We start from the raw sequence: 15139 nt of genomic DNA, 5'->3' as shown, positions 1-15139 counted from the left end.
CACAGTGCTCTCTGCCGACATCCCTGTCCATTTTAGGAACTGTCCGGAGCAGGAGAGGTTTTCTATGGGGATTTGCTCCTACTCTGGACAGTTCCTAAAATGGACAGAGGTGTCAGCAGAGAGCAGTGTGGTCAGGCATAAAGGAAATTCAAAAAGAAAAGAACTTCCTGTGGATCATAACAGCAGCTGATAAGTACTGGAAGGATTAAGATTATTTTCTTTTTTTTTTCTAAATAGAAGTAATTTACATATCTGTTTAACTTTCTGGCACCAGTTCATAAAAAAAAATAAAAAAAAATAAAAGCTTTTCCAGTGGAATACCCTTTTAAAAAGGGCAAAACGATCCCCCCCCCCCCCCCCCATTTTAGCACAAGGCCATAACATAAGAGAGTGATTTTCATATGTGTTATGGTTGAATATTTCACAATTGTGAGGAGAACTGTCCCATAATACCGCAGACGCCATCACATACCATTATGTAGTCTGCCCACATTTCCCGCGCGGAGGTTAAGGCCGCCTGGCGTAGCTTCATGATATACTCGTAGCGTAACTGCGACCAATGCTTCGGGCCCTCTTCGTCCTGGAACCATCTGGAGAAGAAGAACTAGGATTAGGATGGCAGATGAGCGACATCAAAGGTTACACCAGCGTTTCCCAAGCAGGGTGCCTCCAGCTGTTGCAAAACTACAACTCCCAGCATGCCAGGACAGCCGAAGGCTGTCCTGGCATGCTGGGAGTTGTAGTTTTGCAACAGCTGGAGGCACCCTGCTTGGGAAACACTGTGCTACACTGAGACTTCCCAAAAGGAAGTGTAGTCAGATGGGCACCAGAAATGGGACAGTCATAAGATGGTACATGAATGCAGATCAAAGGAGCGTCAGACTGCCCTATAAGGGACTGGCATTGGCTTGGTACAGCTGGTGCTGCTCTGTACATACAGTACGTAGAGATGGGCGCACGCAACGCCACGGCTATGGAAATGCCAACACAAGAAGTCCGTTCTTACTCAGTAGGTACCCACGAGTCTTCTTATCAGGAATCCCTGCTAAGGCTGCGTTCACACCACGTTTTCTGCAATACACTTCCCGTATACGTCTTCGATTTGAAAACCGTACGCAACCGTATTGTAAACCGTATGCACTGACTCTCCATTGAAAACCGTATGCCAAAAGATGCATCAGGTCGTCTCAGTTTTGCAACCTGTACGGTTTTATCAGTTTTTTTCCTGTACCCAAAACCGTAGCCTACCACGGTTTTTGGTCCGGGTGAAAAACCGTATTGAAATGTATATTTTTTATTTATTTTATTTTTTTAAACCATGGGAGTCAACGGTAACCGTACAGAATCGTATGTGCGTACGGTTCCATCCAGTTTTCACCGTACGGTTTTTGACTTTGCACAGTTTTTTTTTTTTCTTGGAATTTCAATCAAAACAAGTGAAACTTTATTCATAATTGAGTGGAAAGTTAAAAACTTATACGTTTTTTTTCAACAAACATAAATAAATAAATAAAAAAAAAAAAAAAAAAACGATGCAACCGGAAATCATTTTTCAAACTGTATAGGGATTAAAATGTGTACACGGGTTTTGATACAGTTTAGTCCGGCTTTGAGGAATCCGTTTTTTTTTTTTTTTTTTATTTTTTTTTTTTAATCAAAAACCTGATACGGGAACTGTACTGCAAAAACGTGGTGTGAACCAGATTGGCGCACACAATGCCACGGCCTTGGAAATGCCAACACAAGGAGTCCGTTTGTTACTCAGTAGGTACCCTCGAGTCTTCTTATCAGGAATCCCTGTTAATACGGCCGTGGGGACGCATACAAATCTCATTGCAGGGTGTTGTGTACAGAGAATAACGTCTTGTATACCGGGCAAATACCTCACCCTACTGCGAAACTGAGAACGAGCGAAGAGTTCGCAACCCAGGATGCTATGGACTGTACACAGAAGACTAAGGGGTTAAAAGGGGAACTCCGGTGGAAACAAGTGGAAAACAAGTGTTTTCAAATCAACTGAAGTTAGATTTGTAAATTGGCTGTCCGGGCATGCTGGGATTTGTAGTTTTCCAACAGCTGGAGGCCCACAGTTTGGAGACCGCTGCTCTAATGAAAACCGGTTATGAGGTAATGAAGTTGAAGGTCTCCTCCATTTGGACAGAAGACAATACAGAGATTGGGGAATCTTTCAGTCATGTTCTAGCAGAGCGGGATCACAGCAAGGATCATCTGTTCTTCATGGACTACTGAGGAAAAAGCCAACACTAGAGATGAGCGAACTTACAGTAAATTCGATTCGTCACGAACTTCTCGGCTCGGCAGTTGATGACTTTTCCTGCATAAATTAGTTCAGCTTTCCGGTGCTCCCGTGGGCTGGAAAAGGTGGATACAGTCCTAGGAGACTCTTTCCTAGGACTGTATCCACCTTTTCCAGCCCACCGGAGCACCGGAAAGCTGAACTAATTTATGCAGGATAAGTCATCAACTGCCGAGCAGAGAAGTTCGCAACGAATCGAATTTACTGTAAGTTCGCTCACCTCTAGCCAACACCCTTAAAAGGGGTACTCCGGTGGAAAACTATTTTTTTTTTTTTTTTTTATCAACTGGTGCCAGAAAGTTAAACAGATTTGTAAATTACTTCTATTAAAAAATCTTTATCCTTCCAGTACTTATTAGCTGCTGAATACTACAGAGGAAATACTTTTCTTTTTGAATGTATTTTTTTGTCTTGTCCACAGTGCTCTCTGCTGACACCTGATGCCCGTATCAGGAACTGTGCAGAGCAGGAGAAAATCCCCATAACAAACCTATGCTGCTCTGGACAGTTCCTGACATGGACAGAGGTGTCAGCAGAGAGCACTGTGGACAAGACAAAAATGAAATTCAAAAATAAAATAGTTTCCTCTGTAGCATACAGCTGCTAATAAGTACTGGAAGGATAAATATTTTTAAATAGAAGTCATTTTACAAATCTGTTTACCTTCCTGGCACCAGTTCATAAAAAATAAATAAATAAATAAAAAAGTTTTTCACCGAAGCACCCCTTTAAAAGGGGTACTCTGGTAGAAAACAATTTTCTTCCAAATCAACGGGTGCCAGGAAGTTAAACAGGTTTGTAAATTACTTTAAAAAAAAAAAATCTTTCAGTACTTATAAGCTGCTGAATGCTCCAGAGGAAGTTGTGTAGTTCTTTCCAGTCTGACCACAGTGCTCTCTGCTGACACCTCTGTCCATGTCAGGAACTGTCCAGAGCAGGAGAGGTTTGCTATGGGGATTTTCTCCTGCTCTGGACAGTTCCTGGCACAGACAGAGGTGTCAGCAGAGAGCACTGTGGTCAGACTGGAAAGAACTATACAACTTCCACTGCAGCTGATAAGTACTGGAAGGATTAATATTATTTAAAAGAAGTAATTTAGAAATCTGTATAACTTTCTGCCAAAATAAAAAATAAATTAAAAAATAAAAAATAAATAAAAATAAAAGTTTTCCACCCAAATACCCCCAACACTCCTACAGACCTTATGGGAAAGTGTTGGCCAAATCTGGCAGCCAAGGAGAACGTCTTCTTCTAGATCCTGGTTAAATATTTACTTCACAACTATTCTAAGGGGGTGACCTCCCCTATTGTTTCTGCCTTTGTCTTAAGCTGATTATAAAAAGTGCATGAACGTCTGGTGATCCTACCGGTTTGGGCAGGACCGGCCAACAACCTAACGTGGACTGGGTCCTCCTGACCCAAACCTGACGGCAGATGTTGGGGTAGGTATGATCAGTTGTATTTCAACATTCCTAATAGGTTTTGTTAAGGTGCCACAACAACCTATGTTTCCCTTATTCAGAACACATGCATGCTCAGCCAAACTGGTCGTGCAAGTGTATACCTGACGGCTGAATGCTCATCTAATGTTCACGGTCAGCTTTAGTCTATGCGCAGCTGCATTCTTCTGACCCCTTTGTCTTCATGAGTTTAGTTTTCCTGTTCCCCTTAGAGACTTTTACGAGTGAGCCTCTCGGATAACTCTTTTCAAGGGGTATTGTAAAAAATTTAAGGTTGGGGAAGGGGAGTCTGCTCTTCCTTCCTTATTTTCTTACTCATGAAAAATACCCTGTCAGTTAAAGGAGAACTCCAGTGAAATAAAACGTATCCCCTATCCAAAAGGATAAGGGATAAAAGGTACGGATTGCTAGAGGTCCCAGCGGTCAGACCCCCCACAATCTCCTGCACTGCGCCCCAGAGGAAAAAAAGCAAAATTGGACATAATGTCACCCCAAACTCCAAAATGGTCTGTACAAAATTATTTGCACCCTTTCAAAATTGTGAAAAAAAATAAAATATAATAAAAAAAAATTGTTGTTTCAGGCATGGGATGCTCCTTTAAACTCACCTGTGGCAAGTAACAGGTGTGGGCAATATAAAAATCACACCTGAAAGCAGATAAAAAGGAGAGAAGTTCACTTAGTCTTTGCATTGCCTGTCTGTGTGTGCCATACTAAGCATGGACAACAGAAAGAGGAGAAGAGAACTGTCTGAGGACTTGAGAACCAAAATTGTGGAAAAATATCAACAATCTCAAGGTTACAAGTCCATCTCCAGAGATCTAGATTTGCCTTTGTCCCCAGTGCGCAACATTATCAAGAAGTTTGCAGTCCATGGCACTGTAGCTAATTTCCCTGTGCATGGACGGAAGAGAAAAATTGATGAAAGGTGTCCATGCAGGATAGTCCAGATGGTGGATAAGCAGCCCCAAACAAGTTCCAAAGATATTCAATCTGTCCTGCAGGCTCAGGGAGCATCAGTGTCAGCGCGATCTATCTGTCGACATTTAAATGAAATGAAACGCTATGGAGGGGACCCAGGAGGACCACACTGCTGACACAGAGACATCAAAGCAAGACTACATTTTGCCAAAATGAACTTGAGTAAGCCAAAATCCTTCTGGGAAAACCTCTTGTGGACAGATAAGACCAAGAGAGAGCTTTGTGGTAAAGCCCATCATTCTACTGTTTACCGAAAACGGAATGAGGCCTACAAAGAAAAGAACACAGTACCTACAGTGAAATATGGTGGAGGTTCAATGATGTTTTGGGGTTGTTTTGCTGCCTCTGGCACTGGGTGCCTTGTATGTGTACAAGGCATCATGAAATCTGAGGATTACCAATGGATTTTGGGTAGCACTGTACAGCCCAGTGTCAGAAAGCTGGGTTTTCATTCAAGATCTTGGGTCTTCCAGCAGGACATTGACACTAAACATACGTCAAAAAGCCCCCAGAAATGGATGGCAACAAAGCGCTGGAGAGTTCTGAAGTGGCAGCAATGAGTCCAGATCTAAATCTCATTGAACACCTGTGGAGAGATCTTAAAATTGCTGTTGGGAAAAGGCGCCTTCCAATAAGAGAGACCTGGAGCAGTTTGCAAAGGAAGAGTGGTCCAACATTCCGGCTGAGAGGTGTAAGAAGCTTATTGATGGTTATAGGAAGGGACTGATTCGAGTAATTTTTTCCAAAGGGTGTGCAACCAAATATTAAGTTAAGGGTGCCAATCATTTTGTCCAGACCATTTTTGGAGTTTGGTGACATTATGCCCAATTAGCTTTTTTTCCTCCCTTTTTTGGTTTAGTTCCAATACACACAAAGGGAATAAACATGCGTATAACAAAACATGTGTTACTGCAAACCTTTTCTGTGAGAAATACTTCATTTTCTAGAAAAATGTCAGGGGTGCCAACATTTACAGCTATGACTGTATCTCTAAGGGATCGAGGGGGCGTGTCGGCCCCGCTTCGTGGGTGTCAGTGAGTGTCAGTGAGGTCCTCATGTTCGACTTTGGCCTAAGGCTTGACAAGTTTAAATAATTATAATATAAATATAAACACACACACACACACACACACACACACACACACACACACGAGTACCTGAAATGGTAAAAAAAAAGAAGAAGAATTAGTAGTATTGGTAATTGGTCTTGGCCCCGTCCCCTTACCTGGGCTGCTCCTGTGGCCTCCACTCCACGTGGTGGTACTGGTTCTGTACGTTGATGAGCCATTCCCGGAGAATACTGCTGGTATTGTCCACATTGTGATCTGTAGCGACCCTGGAGACAAGAAAGAACAGAGCCATATTATTTCAAGTACAGCAGTGTATAGGGGCATGCAGGTCTATTTGGGGGACCACAAAAAGCCTCTTAAAGGGGTACTCCAGTGGAGTTTTTTGTTTGTTTGTTTTCAAATTAACTGGTGCCAGAAAGTTCAAACAGATTTGTAGATGATTTCTATATAAAAATCTTAATCCTTCCAGTACTTATCAGCTGCTGAATGCTCCAGAGGAAGTTGTGTAGTTTATGCCAGACCACAGTGCTCTCTACTGACACGCATGCCATGAACTGTCTGGAGCAGGAGAGGTTTGCTATGGGGATTTGCTCCTGCTCTGGACAATTCCTGACATGGACAGAGAGCATTGTGGACAGACTGGAAAGAACAACTCAACTTCCTCTGGAGCATACAGCATCTGAGAAGTACTGGAAGGATTAATATTTTTTTATTTTTTTTAAGTAGAGATTTTATTAACTTTTCCAAAAGTGTACAAGCAAATGAGTATACAAAACAGGTGTATTGCATGGATAGTCATCAGGCAGAAAGAAGGAAAAAAAGAATTGGGACCAACATGGACCTTAACTCTTAACACCAGTAATATCGGCATCAATATATACGAATCAGGTATTAGTGCCAGAGATGGGGCCTATAGAAAAACAAGGAAAGGGAGAAAGGAGGAGAAAAGGAAAGGAAAGGAAAAAAAAGGAAAAGAAAAAGAAATGTGACATGTAGGTGCTTACCTCGCAGGACACGTCCGGGTCCCCATTTGACGAGACCATGGTAGTGTTGGGGAGAATAAGGAGCAGAGGGAGTGGGGAGACTGTGTACGGAGAGAAGTAGGGAGTCAGCACTCGTATAGGTGGTGGTGCGCGTGGACCAGAGGTGCAAATAGTAGGAAGGAGGAATCCCGGCACTCACTGGATATGCTAAATCACAAATGTTTATTTATTCATATGGATAAATAAACATTTGTGATTTAGCATATCCAGTGAGTGCCGGGATTCCTTCTACCTACTGTGTACGAAGAGACTGTAGAAGGGGATGGAAGAGCTACAGAGCCGAGGGCGAAGCCGGAGGGTGGAGATCCCTAAACTCAGGTGAGGAGATGAATTCGGTCCATGGGTGCCAAAGTGTAAAAAGTGTTTGGCCGAGCTTCCATAGGAATCCGCCATAAGTTCCTCCATCCTATGGAGATGGGACACGTCTTGAAGCCAAGACAAAAGGGAAGGAGAGGAAGTGGATTTCCAAAGTCTGGGGATAATCGTTCTCGCCGCTAGGAGAAGAAAACGTAGTAGAGATTTAGACCACTTAGAGATCGGGCCAGGTAGAACACCGAGAAGAAGTGGGCATAGGTCGAGGGGTAATGCCACTGAGGTCAGGCAGTTTATCACGTCCAGAACCTGTTTCCAGAAAGAATCTAATGCAGGGCAGGTCACCTAAATGTGGGTCATGGAGCCGCAAGAGGAACCACAACGCCAGCATAGGTCCGGGAGGGAGGCGTATATATGAGAGAGGAGGGTCGGTACCCTGTACCATCTGGTATTTTGTAGTTGGTCTCTTGTGCCCTACAGGAAATTGAGGTTTTGTGGCACAGAGCCACGGCCATATCCCATTCCTGGTCAGTAAACGCACAACCCAGTTCGTGCTCCCAGCCTAGCCGAGAGGGTAAGGGCGTGTTACGGTATTGGTCTAACAAAAAGGCCATACAGCACACTCACCAGGCATTGGAATTGTGCCGCGGAGGCACACAGCAGCTCAAAAGGGAGTACGCTGGCGATGTAAGTTAAAGGCGGATTTAGAGGTATCGTAGAAATGACGCAGTTGCATGTATTGGAAATAGAAAGAAGGGGGGGGGGGTTATCCTGTAAGATGTCAGGTAGGGATTTCAAAGAGGTGATTGAAAGGAAAGAGGAAAATAACCCCTCTCTCCTGTCGTGTCCCAGGACGAGGGATGAGAAGGACAAGGATGTGTAAGCTGGGGCAAAAGCTTCAACCCCTTAACGACGCAGGACGTATATTTGCGTCCTGCGCCGGCTCCCGCGATATGAAGTGGGATTGCGCCGCGATCCCGCATCATATCGCGTCGGTCCCGGCGCTCATCAACGGCCGGGACCCGCGGCTAATACCACACATCGCCGATCGCGGCGATGTGCGGTATTAACCCTTTAGAAGCGGCGGTCAAAGCTGACCGCCGCTTCAAAAGTGAAAGTGACCCGGCTGCTCAGTTGGGCTGTTCGGGACCGCCGTGGTGAAATCGCGGCGTCCCGAACAGCTTGCAGGACACCGGGAGGGCCCTTACCTGCCTCCTCGGTGTCCGATCGGCGAATGACTGCTCCGTGCCTGAGATCCAAGCAGGAGCAGTCAAGCGCCGATAACACTGATCACAGGCATGTTAATACACACCAGTGATCTGTGTAAAAGATCAGTGTGTGCAGTGTTATAGGTCCCTATGGGACCTATAACACAGCAAAAAAAAAAAGTAAAAAAAAAAAAGGGTTAATAAAGGTCATTAAACCCCTTCCCTAATAAAAGTTTGAATCACCCCCCTTTTCCCATAAAAAAAAATAGAACAGTGTAAAAATAAATAAATAAACATATGTGGTATCGCCGCGTGCGTAAATGTCCGAACTATAAAAATATATCATTAATTAAACCGCACGGTCAATGGCGTACGCGCAAAAAAATTCCAAAGTCAAAAAAAGCGCATTTTTGGTCACTTTTTATACCATTAAAAAATGAATAAAAAGTTATCAAAAAGTCCGATCAAAACAAAAATCATACCGATAAAAACTTCAGCTTACGGCGCAAAAAATGAGTCCTCATATCGCCCTGTGCGTGGAAAAATAAAAAAGTTATAGGGTTCAGAAGATGACATTTTTAAACGTATAAAATTTCCTGCATGTAGTTATGATTTTTTCAAGAAATGCGACAAAATCAAACCTATATAAGTAGGGTATCATTTTAACCGTATGGACCTACAGAATAATGATAAGGTGTCATTTTTACCGAAATATGCACTGCGTAGAAACGGAAGCCCCCAAAAGTTACAAAATGGCATTTTTTCTTCGATTTTGTCGCACAATAATTTTTTTTTCTGTTTCGCCGTGCATTTTTGGGTAAAATGACTAATGTCACTGCAAAGTAGAATTGGTGATGCAAAAAATAAGCCATAATATGGATTTTTAAGTGGAAAATTGAAAGGGCTATGATTTTTAAAAGGTAAGGAGGAAAAAACGAAAGTGCAAAAACTGAAAAACCCTGAGTCATTAAGGGGTTAATGCCAAAGACCGGTGTCATGGGTCCATTTGGTAGAAGAAAAGCAGATTTTCTCATATAGGAGTTATGTGCACAAGCAATGGAGTGTAAGATCAGGGGAAGGGTTAACAGGGTGGATCTGAGAAGGTCCCGAGTCGGGAGCCAGAGCATGGATCTCTGATCAATGCCCGTGGACGATGATTCCAGGTGTACCCATTGTTTTGTCTTATGGTGGTGGAAACTAACACTTAGGTAAACACAGCGGATAGGTGGTAGTAAGAGGCAGTCCGGTAGAGCAAGGCCCCCCCTCTGATTTCCTTTGGATTAAGATGTGCCGTGCTAACCAAGGATGTTTGTGAGACCAGACTAAGCCAGAGAGGAGCCCAGAGATGTCCCGGAAAAAATGGGTGAGGGAGGTGTGTCGGGATTGCAGAAAATGAGTACAGGAGGCGGGGGAGGATATTCATTTTATTGATAATAATGCGTCCTAGCCATGGAAAAAAAATCCCTTCACTCCCATCTGGCTAGATCCGATTTGATAACTTGGAGCCATGTGGGGGGGGGGGGGGGGGGGGGGGGGGAGGTTAAGATGGCTTTTTTCAGCTAAGTGGGCAGGGACTAGGACACCTAGGTACTGTAGGGACTTGAATTGCAATTTAAAAGGATAGTTGCTTTGAAGTTGGCTGGTCATGGAGGGGGGGGGGGCAGAGTGATGTTGAGCGCTTCACATTTGGTGGGATTCAATGTATAGTTACTGAGAGTTGTGAAACGTTGTAGGGCAGATATTAAGAAAGGGAGGGACGTTAGAGGGGATGAGAGGTAAAGAAGGAGATCATCAGCATAGGCAGAGCATTTGTAATGGTACGGGGGGGGGGGGGGGAGGCGGTGTTCAGACCTTTTATATCCGGATTCTGGCGAATGTCTGGGAGGAGGTGTTCCATACACAGGACGTATAACAGTGGAGACAGTGGGCAGACCTGTCTCGTACCATTACAAGTGTCAAAAGGGCAGGAGAGCTGTCCGTTAAGGCGTATCTGGGCTTGTGGATTTGAATAAAGTGCCATCTTGCGATCCTTCATTGCGGTTCCTAGTCCAATTTGCGTAAGGGTTGCTTCTAGGAAGCCCCAATCCACCCTATCGAAGGCTCTTTCAACGTCAAGGGAGAGGAGGAAAAGAGGGATATTTCGTTTACGAGCGAAATGGATCCCAGAGAAAGTTCTCAGTGTATTGTCCCTCGTCTCCCTCCCACGGATGAAGCCCGCTTGATCTGGGTGGATAAGATCTTCCATGAAGTTGGAGAGATTGGTTGCTATGAGCTTGGCAAACATTTTAGCGTAGAGGTGGAGGAATAAAATTGGACAGTAACTGGGGCAGAAGGACGGATCTTTCCCACCTTTAGGGATGACCACAATGAAGGCTCACAAGAAGGACGAGGGGAGGGGGGTGGGGGAAGAGGGCGAGATGGAGTTGAGGGCAGAAAGAAGGGGGGTCTGCTAGGTCTGTGCGAAAGGTTTTGAAGAACTTAGTAGTGTATCCATCAGGACCTGGACTCTTGCCACCAGCCAGGAACAAAATCACTAGATCTAGTGTGAATGGCGCTTCCAGCGATTGGATCCCTTCTGAAGGTGGAACAGGAAGAGCTGTGGCGGAAATGTACTGATGTAGTGAGGGAGGGGAGGTGAGGAGAAGGAAGGTTATACAGGGACGTATAAAAGGATCGGAAAGCGTCCAAGATTTCAGGTGTGAGATGTGTGAGGGAGCCCGAGGGCATTTTAATAGATGGAGAAAATGGGGGGACAATTTTTTCTGGGGTGCGTTTGCAAGAAGTCTGCCCGACCTGTTCCCCCATTCATAAAAGACCCTGCCCGTGACCGGTTTATAATAGTGACGTCTGTTATATAAATGGGCTACCAATTCATGTTGGACCTGTACGAGTTCTTGCAATACCGTTTCCTGGAGTGACTGTTTGTGTTGGGATTCTAGGGAGTGCAAACGACTGATAAGTGAAGCGTATTTCGCAGCTGATTCCCTCTTCAGTCGAGCCCCATGTTTGATCAGTACCCCTCTAAGTACACACTCCAGGGCCTCCCATTTAATCATGGGTTGGGAGGGATCCCCTCGATGAGCGTCCTGGAATTTAGAAATCGCCGACTTGACATCCTGGAGTGAAGAGCGTCCAGGAGGAGGGATTCATTTAACTTCCAGGAAGAGTGTGGCTTGACAGAAGAGGGAAGGGTAAATGTCATCCTTACAGGGGCGTGATCCGAGTGTGTGGTTAAGGGTTAAGATTTTTACATAGAAATCATTTACAAATCTGTTTAACTTTTTGGCACCTGTTGATTTGAAAACAATAGTACCCCCTTAAAGTTTGTCCAGAATGAGGGTCAGAAATGGCACTACTCTTACCCACAGGCTCTGTCTGATCTTGCAGCATTCTAGTGAACAGAGAAGAGTTGCAGTACCAGACACAGCCTGGGTTATCAGAGTGGCACTATTTCTTGATAGAAACACCCCCTCCCATAGGCATGAATGGAGGGGGCGAGGCATGACGTAGTCCCCGCATAGAATGTAGGCGCTGCAGGAAGATCGGGGGGTCCCAGCATTGGATAGGGGATAAAAAAAATTGCCCCGAATACCCCTTTAAATTGCACGATCAATGGCAAAAACAAACACCAAAGTCTAGAAATGCGGATTTTTTTGTCACATACCAGAAAAAAATAATTGGCGTTCATTTCCCCACAGCTGAACAAGCAAAGCTGCAGTATAAAGTGTCAATGACAAACTCCGCTCTACACCAGTTGTAGTAGAGGTGCTAGCACAGCAGAGAGTCCCTGGGCGTGCACCCAGATTATACAGCGTCCCTCATAAAGCAGACAGTGTAGCCTCAGGCGCCACATACAAGGAATCTCCGTCCTCGGAAGGACCAGGGAAGGGATATGATTTCTTGGCAGGAAGTCGCAGGGATCTAATACTGGAGAGTACCGGGGGTGAGGGCCAACACCAGGCTGCACTCACCACTCCTGACATACTGGCAGCGGGCACCAAGGGAGCAAACTGGCACAGCTACTGGGTATACGGGGGCCTCCAGACATATCTGCCAGACAAGGGATACACGTACAGAATACACATGGGGGGAGGAGAGTACATGTCATAAAGAATTAAAGGTTCATAGACCTGGCATGAAAAAAAGCAACAAACTGACTGTGCAGAATATTATAATATACAGGGATCAGCGGTGACGAGCAGTGAGGTATATAGACGAGACTACAGGATCTGTGAGGATAACCCTGAAAGCCATGGAATAAGTTCACTATACTACACGATTTATCCTGTAGATCTTTTATTAAAATTTCAAACATAACAATAAAAAAAATTACAAAACATAAACATATCATATCCGACAGAACATATCAATATAATGATCATAAAACCAACATAATAGCATAAAATACAACACCGGTCCACCCCACACTCATTCCTGCACACAAACAAATATATACAATATTTACAAAAGACAGATTCCTATAATACCCATAATACTATACCATACTAATAAACTATATACACTAATACTAAATGTGAATTTCCTGGCCCAGTTGCAATACCAAAAACCCAATACCAGTAATATACCAAAAAGAATAACAACAACAACAATAATAATATATACAAAATAATAAAAACCAACACAAACAAAATAACACCACTTTTTTTTTTTTTGGCCCTGAGCTGGTCCCGCATCCCATGCCCCCAGTACATGTTACCGGACGTCCATGAACCAGTCCAGGATTTTCTGTATATATAAAAGTCCCATACAAACCCCCTCCCCCCTTTTTAACCCACCACCCAACCTAAACTAAACCCAAACCCCAGGTGGCATCACACAATATATACAATATATACATTACATAAAATATACACAGACTAACAATATATACAATACATAAGTATACAAATAGACTACAACAATAAATACAATAACAAATACATATAACACTATAAGCCAAACAACAAACCCCTAAAGCTCAAGTTCAGTGCCTGCAAGCCCTATATTACCATAAACCAACTGCTCAAAACAAAAAGACTAATGTGCCAGCATCAGCCCACCACCAGGGGGAGACAACAGGCTAAGGCACTTTAAAGGCAGAGCCCCTCCATAGACGAGAGGCCCTGCCAGCACCCAGCCTCTCGTACTCCAGAGAACGCACCTTCACCAGGTCACCGAGAATGTTCCTAACCACCACATCCACAGGGAGGATTTTACGCTGCGTCGACACTAAACACCGTGCGTTCCACGTGTAGTACCTAACCACTGAGCTGACTAGGAATAAAGTGCACCGGTCCCAGCCTCCAAGGTTTCTGAATGCCCCATAGGCCCATTCCGCATAGGAGAGACTGGCCAGCCGAGGCCAACCAATGGAAGCGCCCACCCTGTTGTAAACCTCTGTGTTAAAGGGACAATGAAGCAGAAAATGCTCCATGCTTTTCAGCATGCCTCCACACTCTTCGCGGGGACATCCCCGGTCATCAGAGCTCCTGCACTTCAGATTGTCCCTCACACACAGTTTCCCATGGAAGCAGCGCCAAGTCAAGTCCCAAAACTTCAAGGGGATCCTGATAGAATTCAAAAGCTCTAAACCCACCTCCAGATCCCGACTTGGGCAGTCCTTGAGCGCCAATGGCCTCTGGAAATGAGAAGACAGGACCCTCTTGTCAAGGAATTTCCTCGACAGAGTCCTAATCTCCCACATCCCCAGACCCCACCGACGAATAACCTTTAGAGCCGGGGTAGCATAAGCCGGGAGATGTCCGTGTGGTGTGCGAAGATCCTTCACTTGCCCTCCTGTCTCCCATTCCTGGAAGAAAGGCTGAAACCATCCCCTACAGGAGGATACCCACGGAGGAGCCCTCTCTGACCAGAGGTTTGCTATATTGGTCTTAAGAAAGGTATTCACTAGGAACACCACAGGGTTGACCATACACAACCCCCCTAGTCTCCTCGTACGGTAAGTAACCTCCCTCTTCACTAGGTTCAGTCTGTTCCCCCATAACATTTGGAAGAACACACTGTAGACCCGGGTCCAAAGAGGTTCTGGCAACATGCATACACTGCCCAGGTATATCAGTAAAGGGAGCAGGAATGTTTTGATCAGGTTAACCCTTTCCCGGAGGGTCAAAGACCAACCCTTCCACTGATCCACCTTCTGAGCGGCGATCTTAAGCCTGCTGTCCCAGTTTTGTTTGGGGTAATCCCCTTGGCCAAATTCGATGCCGAGAACTTTTGCAGATTCCTGGGGCCCTGGAAGGGCGTCCGGGAGATCAAAACTAGGATCTCCCCCTCCCAGCCAGAGACTCTCGCACTTATCCCGGTTGATCTTGGACCCGGATGCCTCCGAGTAGCGGTCCACCTCTGACATCACCCATTGGCCTTCCTCTTGTGAGGAGACAAACACGGTGACATCATCAGCATACGCTACCGCCCTCAGAGCCAAATCCGGCACCGCCAGGTCCATTCTCACCCCCGCCAACGGTCCACAATCAATCCTCCTAAGGAAAGGATCAACTGCAAACACGTACAGCAACGGGCTCAAAGGACAACCCTGACGGACGCCAGACCCAACCTCAAAAGAGCGGCCAATCCAACCATTCACAAGCGGGAAACTCTCTGCCCCTGCGTACAAGATCTTAAGCCAATCAACAAACCCCCCCGGCAGGCCATATCTCAGAAGAACAGACCAGAGGTACTCATGGTTAACCCGATCAAACGCTTTTGCCTGATCCAAGGACAGCAAGTA

At 45.1% G+C, this 15139-nt stretch overlaps 1 protein-coding gene across 1 annotated transcript in view; it reads right to left on the bottom strand.

Annotated features, from left to right (window-relative positions):
• COLGALT1 (collagen beta(1-O)galactosyltransferase 1) overlaps nt 1-15139 on the bottom strand; it is a 70761-nt gene that overhangs the window by 46161 nt on the left and 9461 nt on the right. The window contains exons 2-3 of the mRNA XM_056570712.1: nt 5984-6094; nt 473-590 (exon numbers count right to left, since the gene is read on the bottom strand). Of these exons, the coding sequence (XP_056426687.1) occupies nt 473-590; nt 5984-6094 (229 nt within the window). The remainder of the gene's footprint in view (nt 1-472; nt 591-5983; nt 6095-15139) is intronic.

The sequence above is a fragment of the Hyla sarda genome, chromosome 4, assembly GCF_029499605.1.
Source record: "Hyla sarda isolate aHylSar1 chromosome 4, aHylSar1.hap1, whole genome shotgun sequence".
Lineage (NCBI taxonomy): Eukaryota > Metazoa > Chordata > Amphibia > Anura > Hylidae > Hyla > Hyla sarda.
The sequence above is the reverse complement of the archived record's forward strand: the minus strand, read 5'-3'. Positions and strand labels throughout refer to the sequence as shown.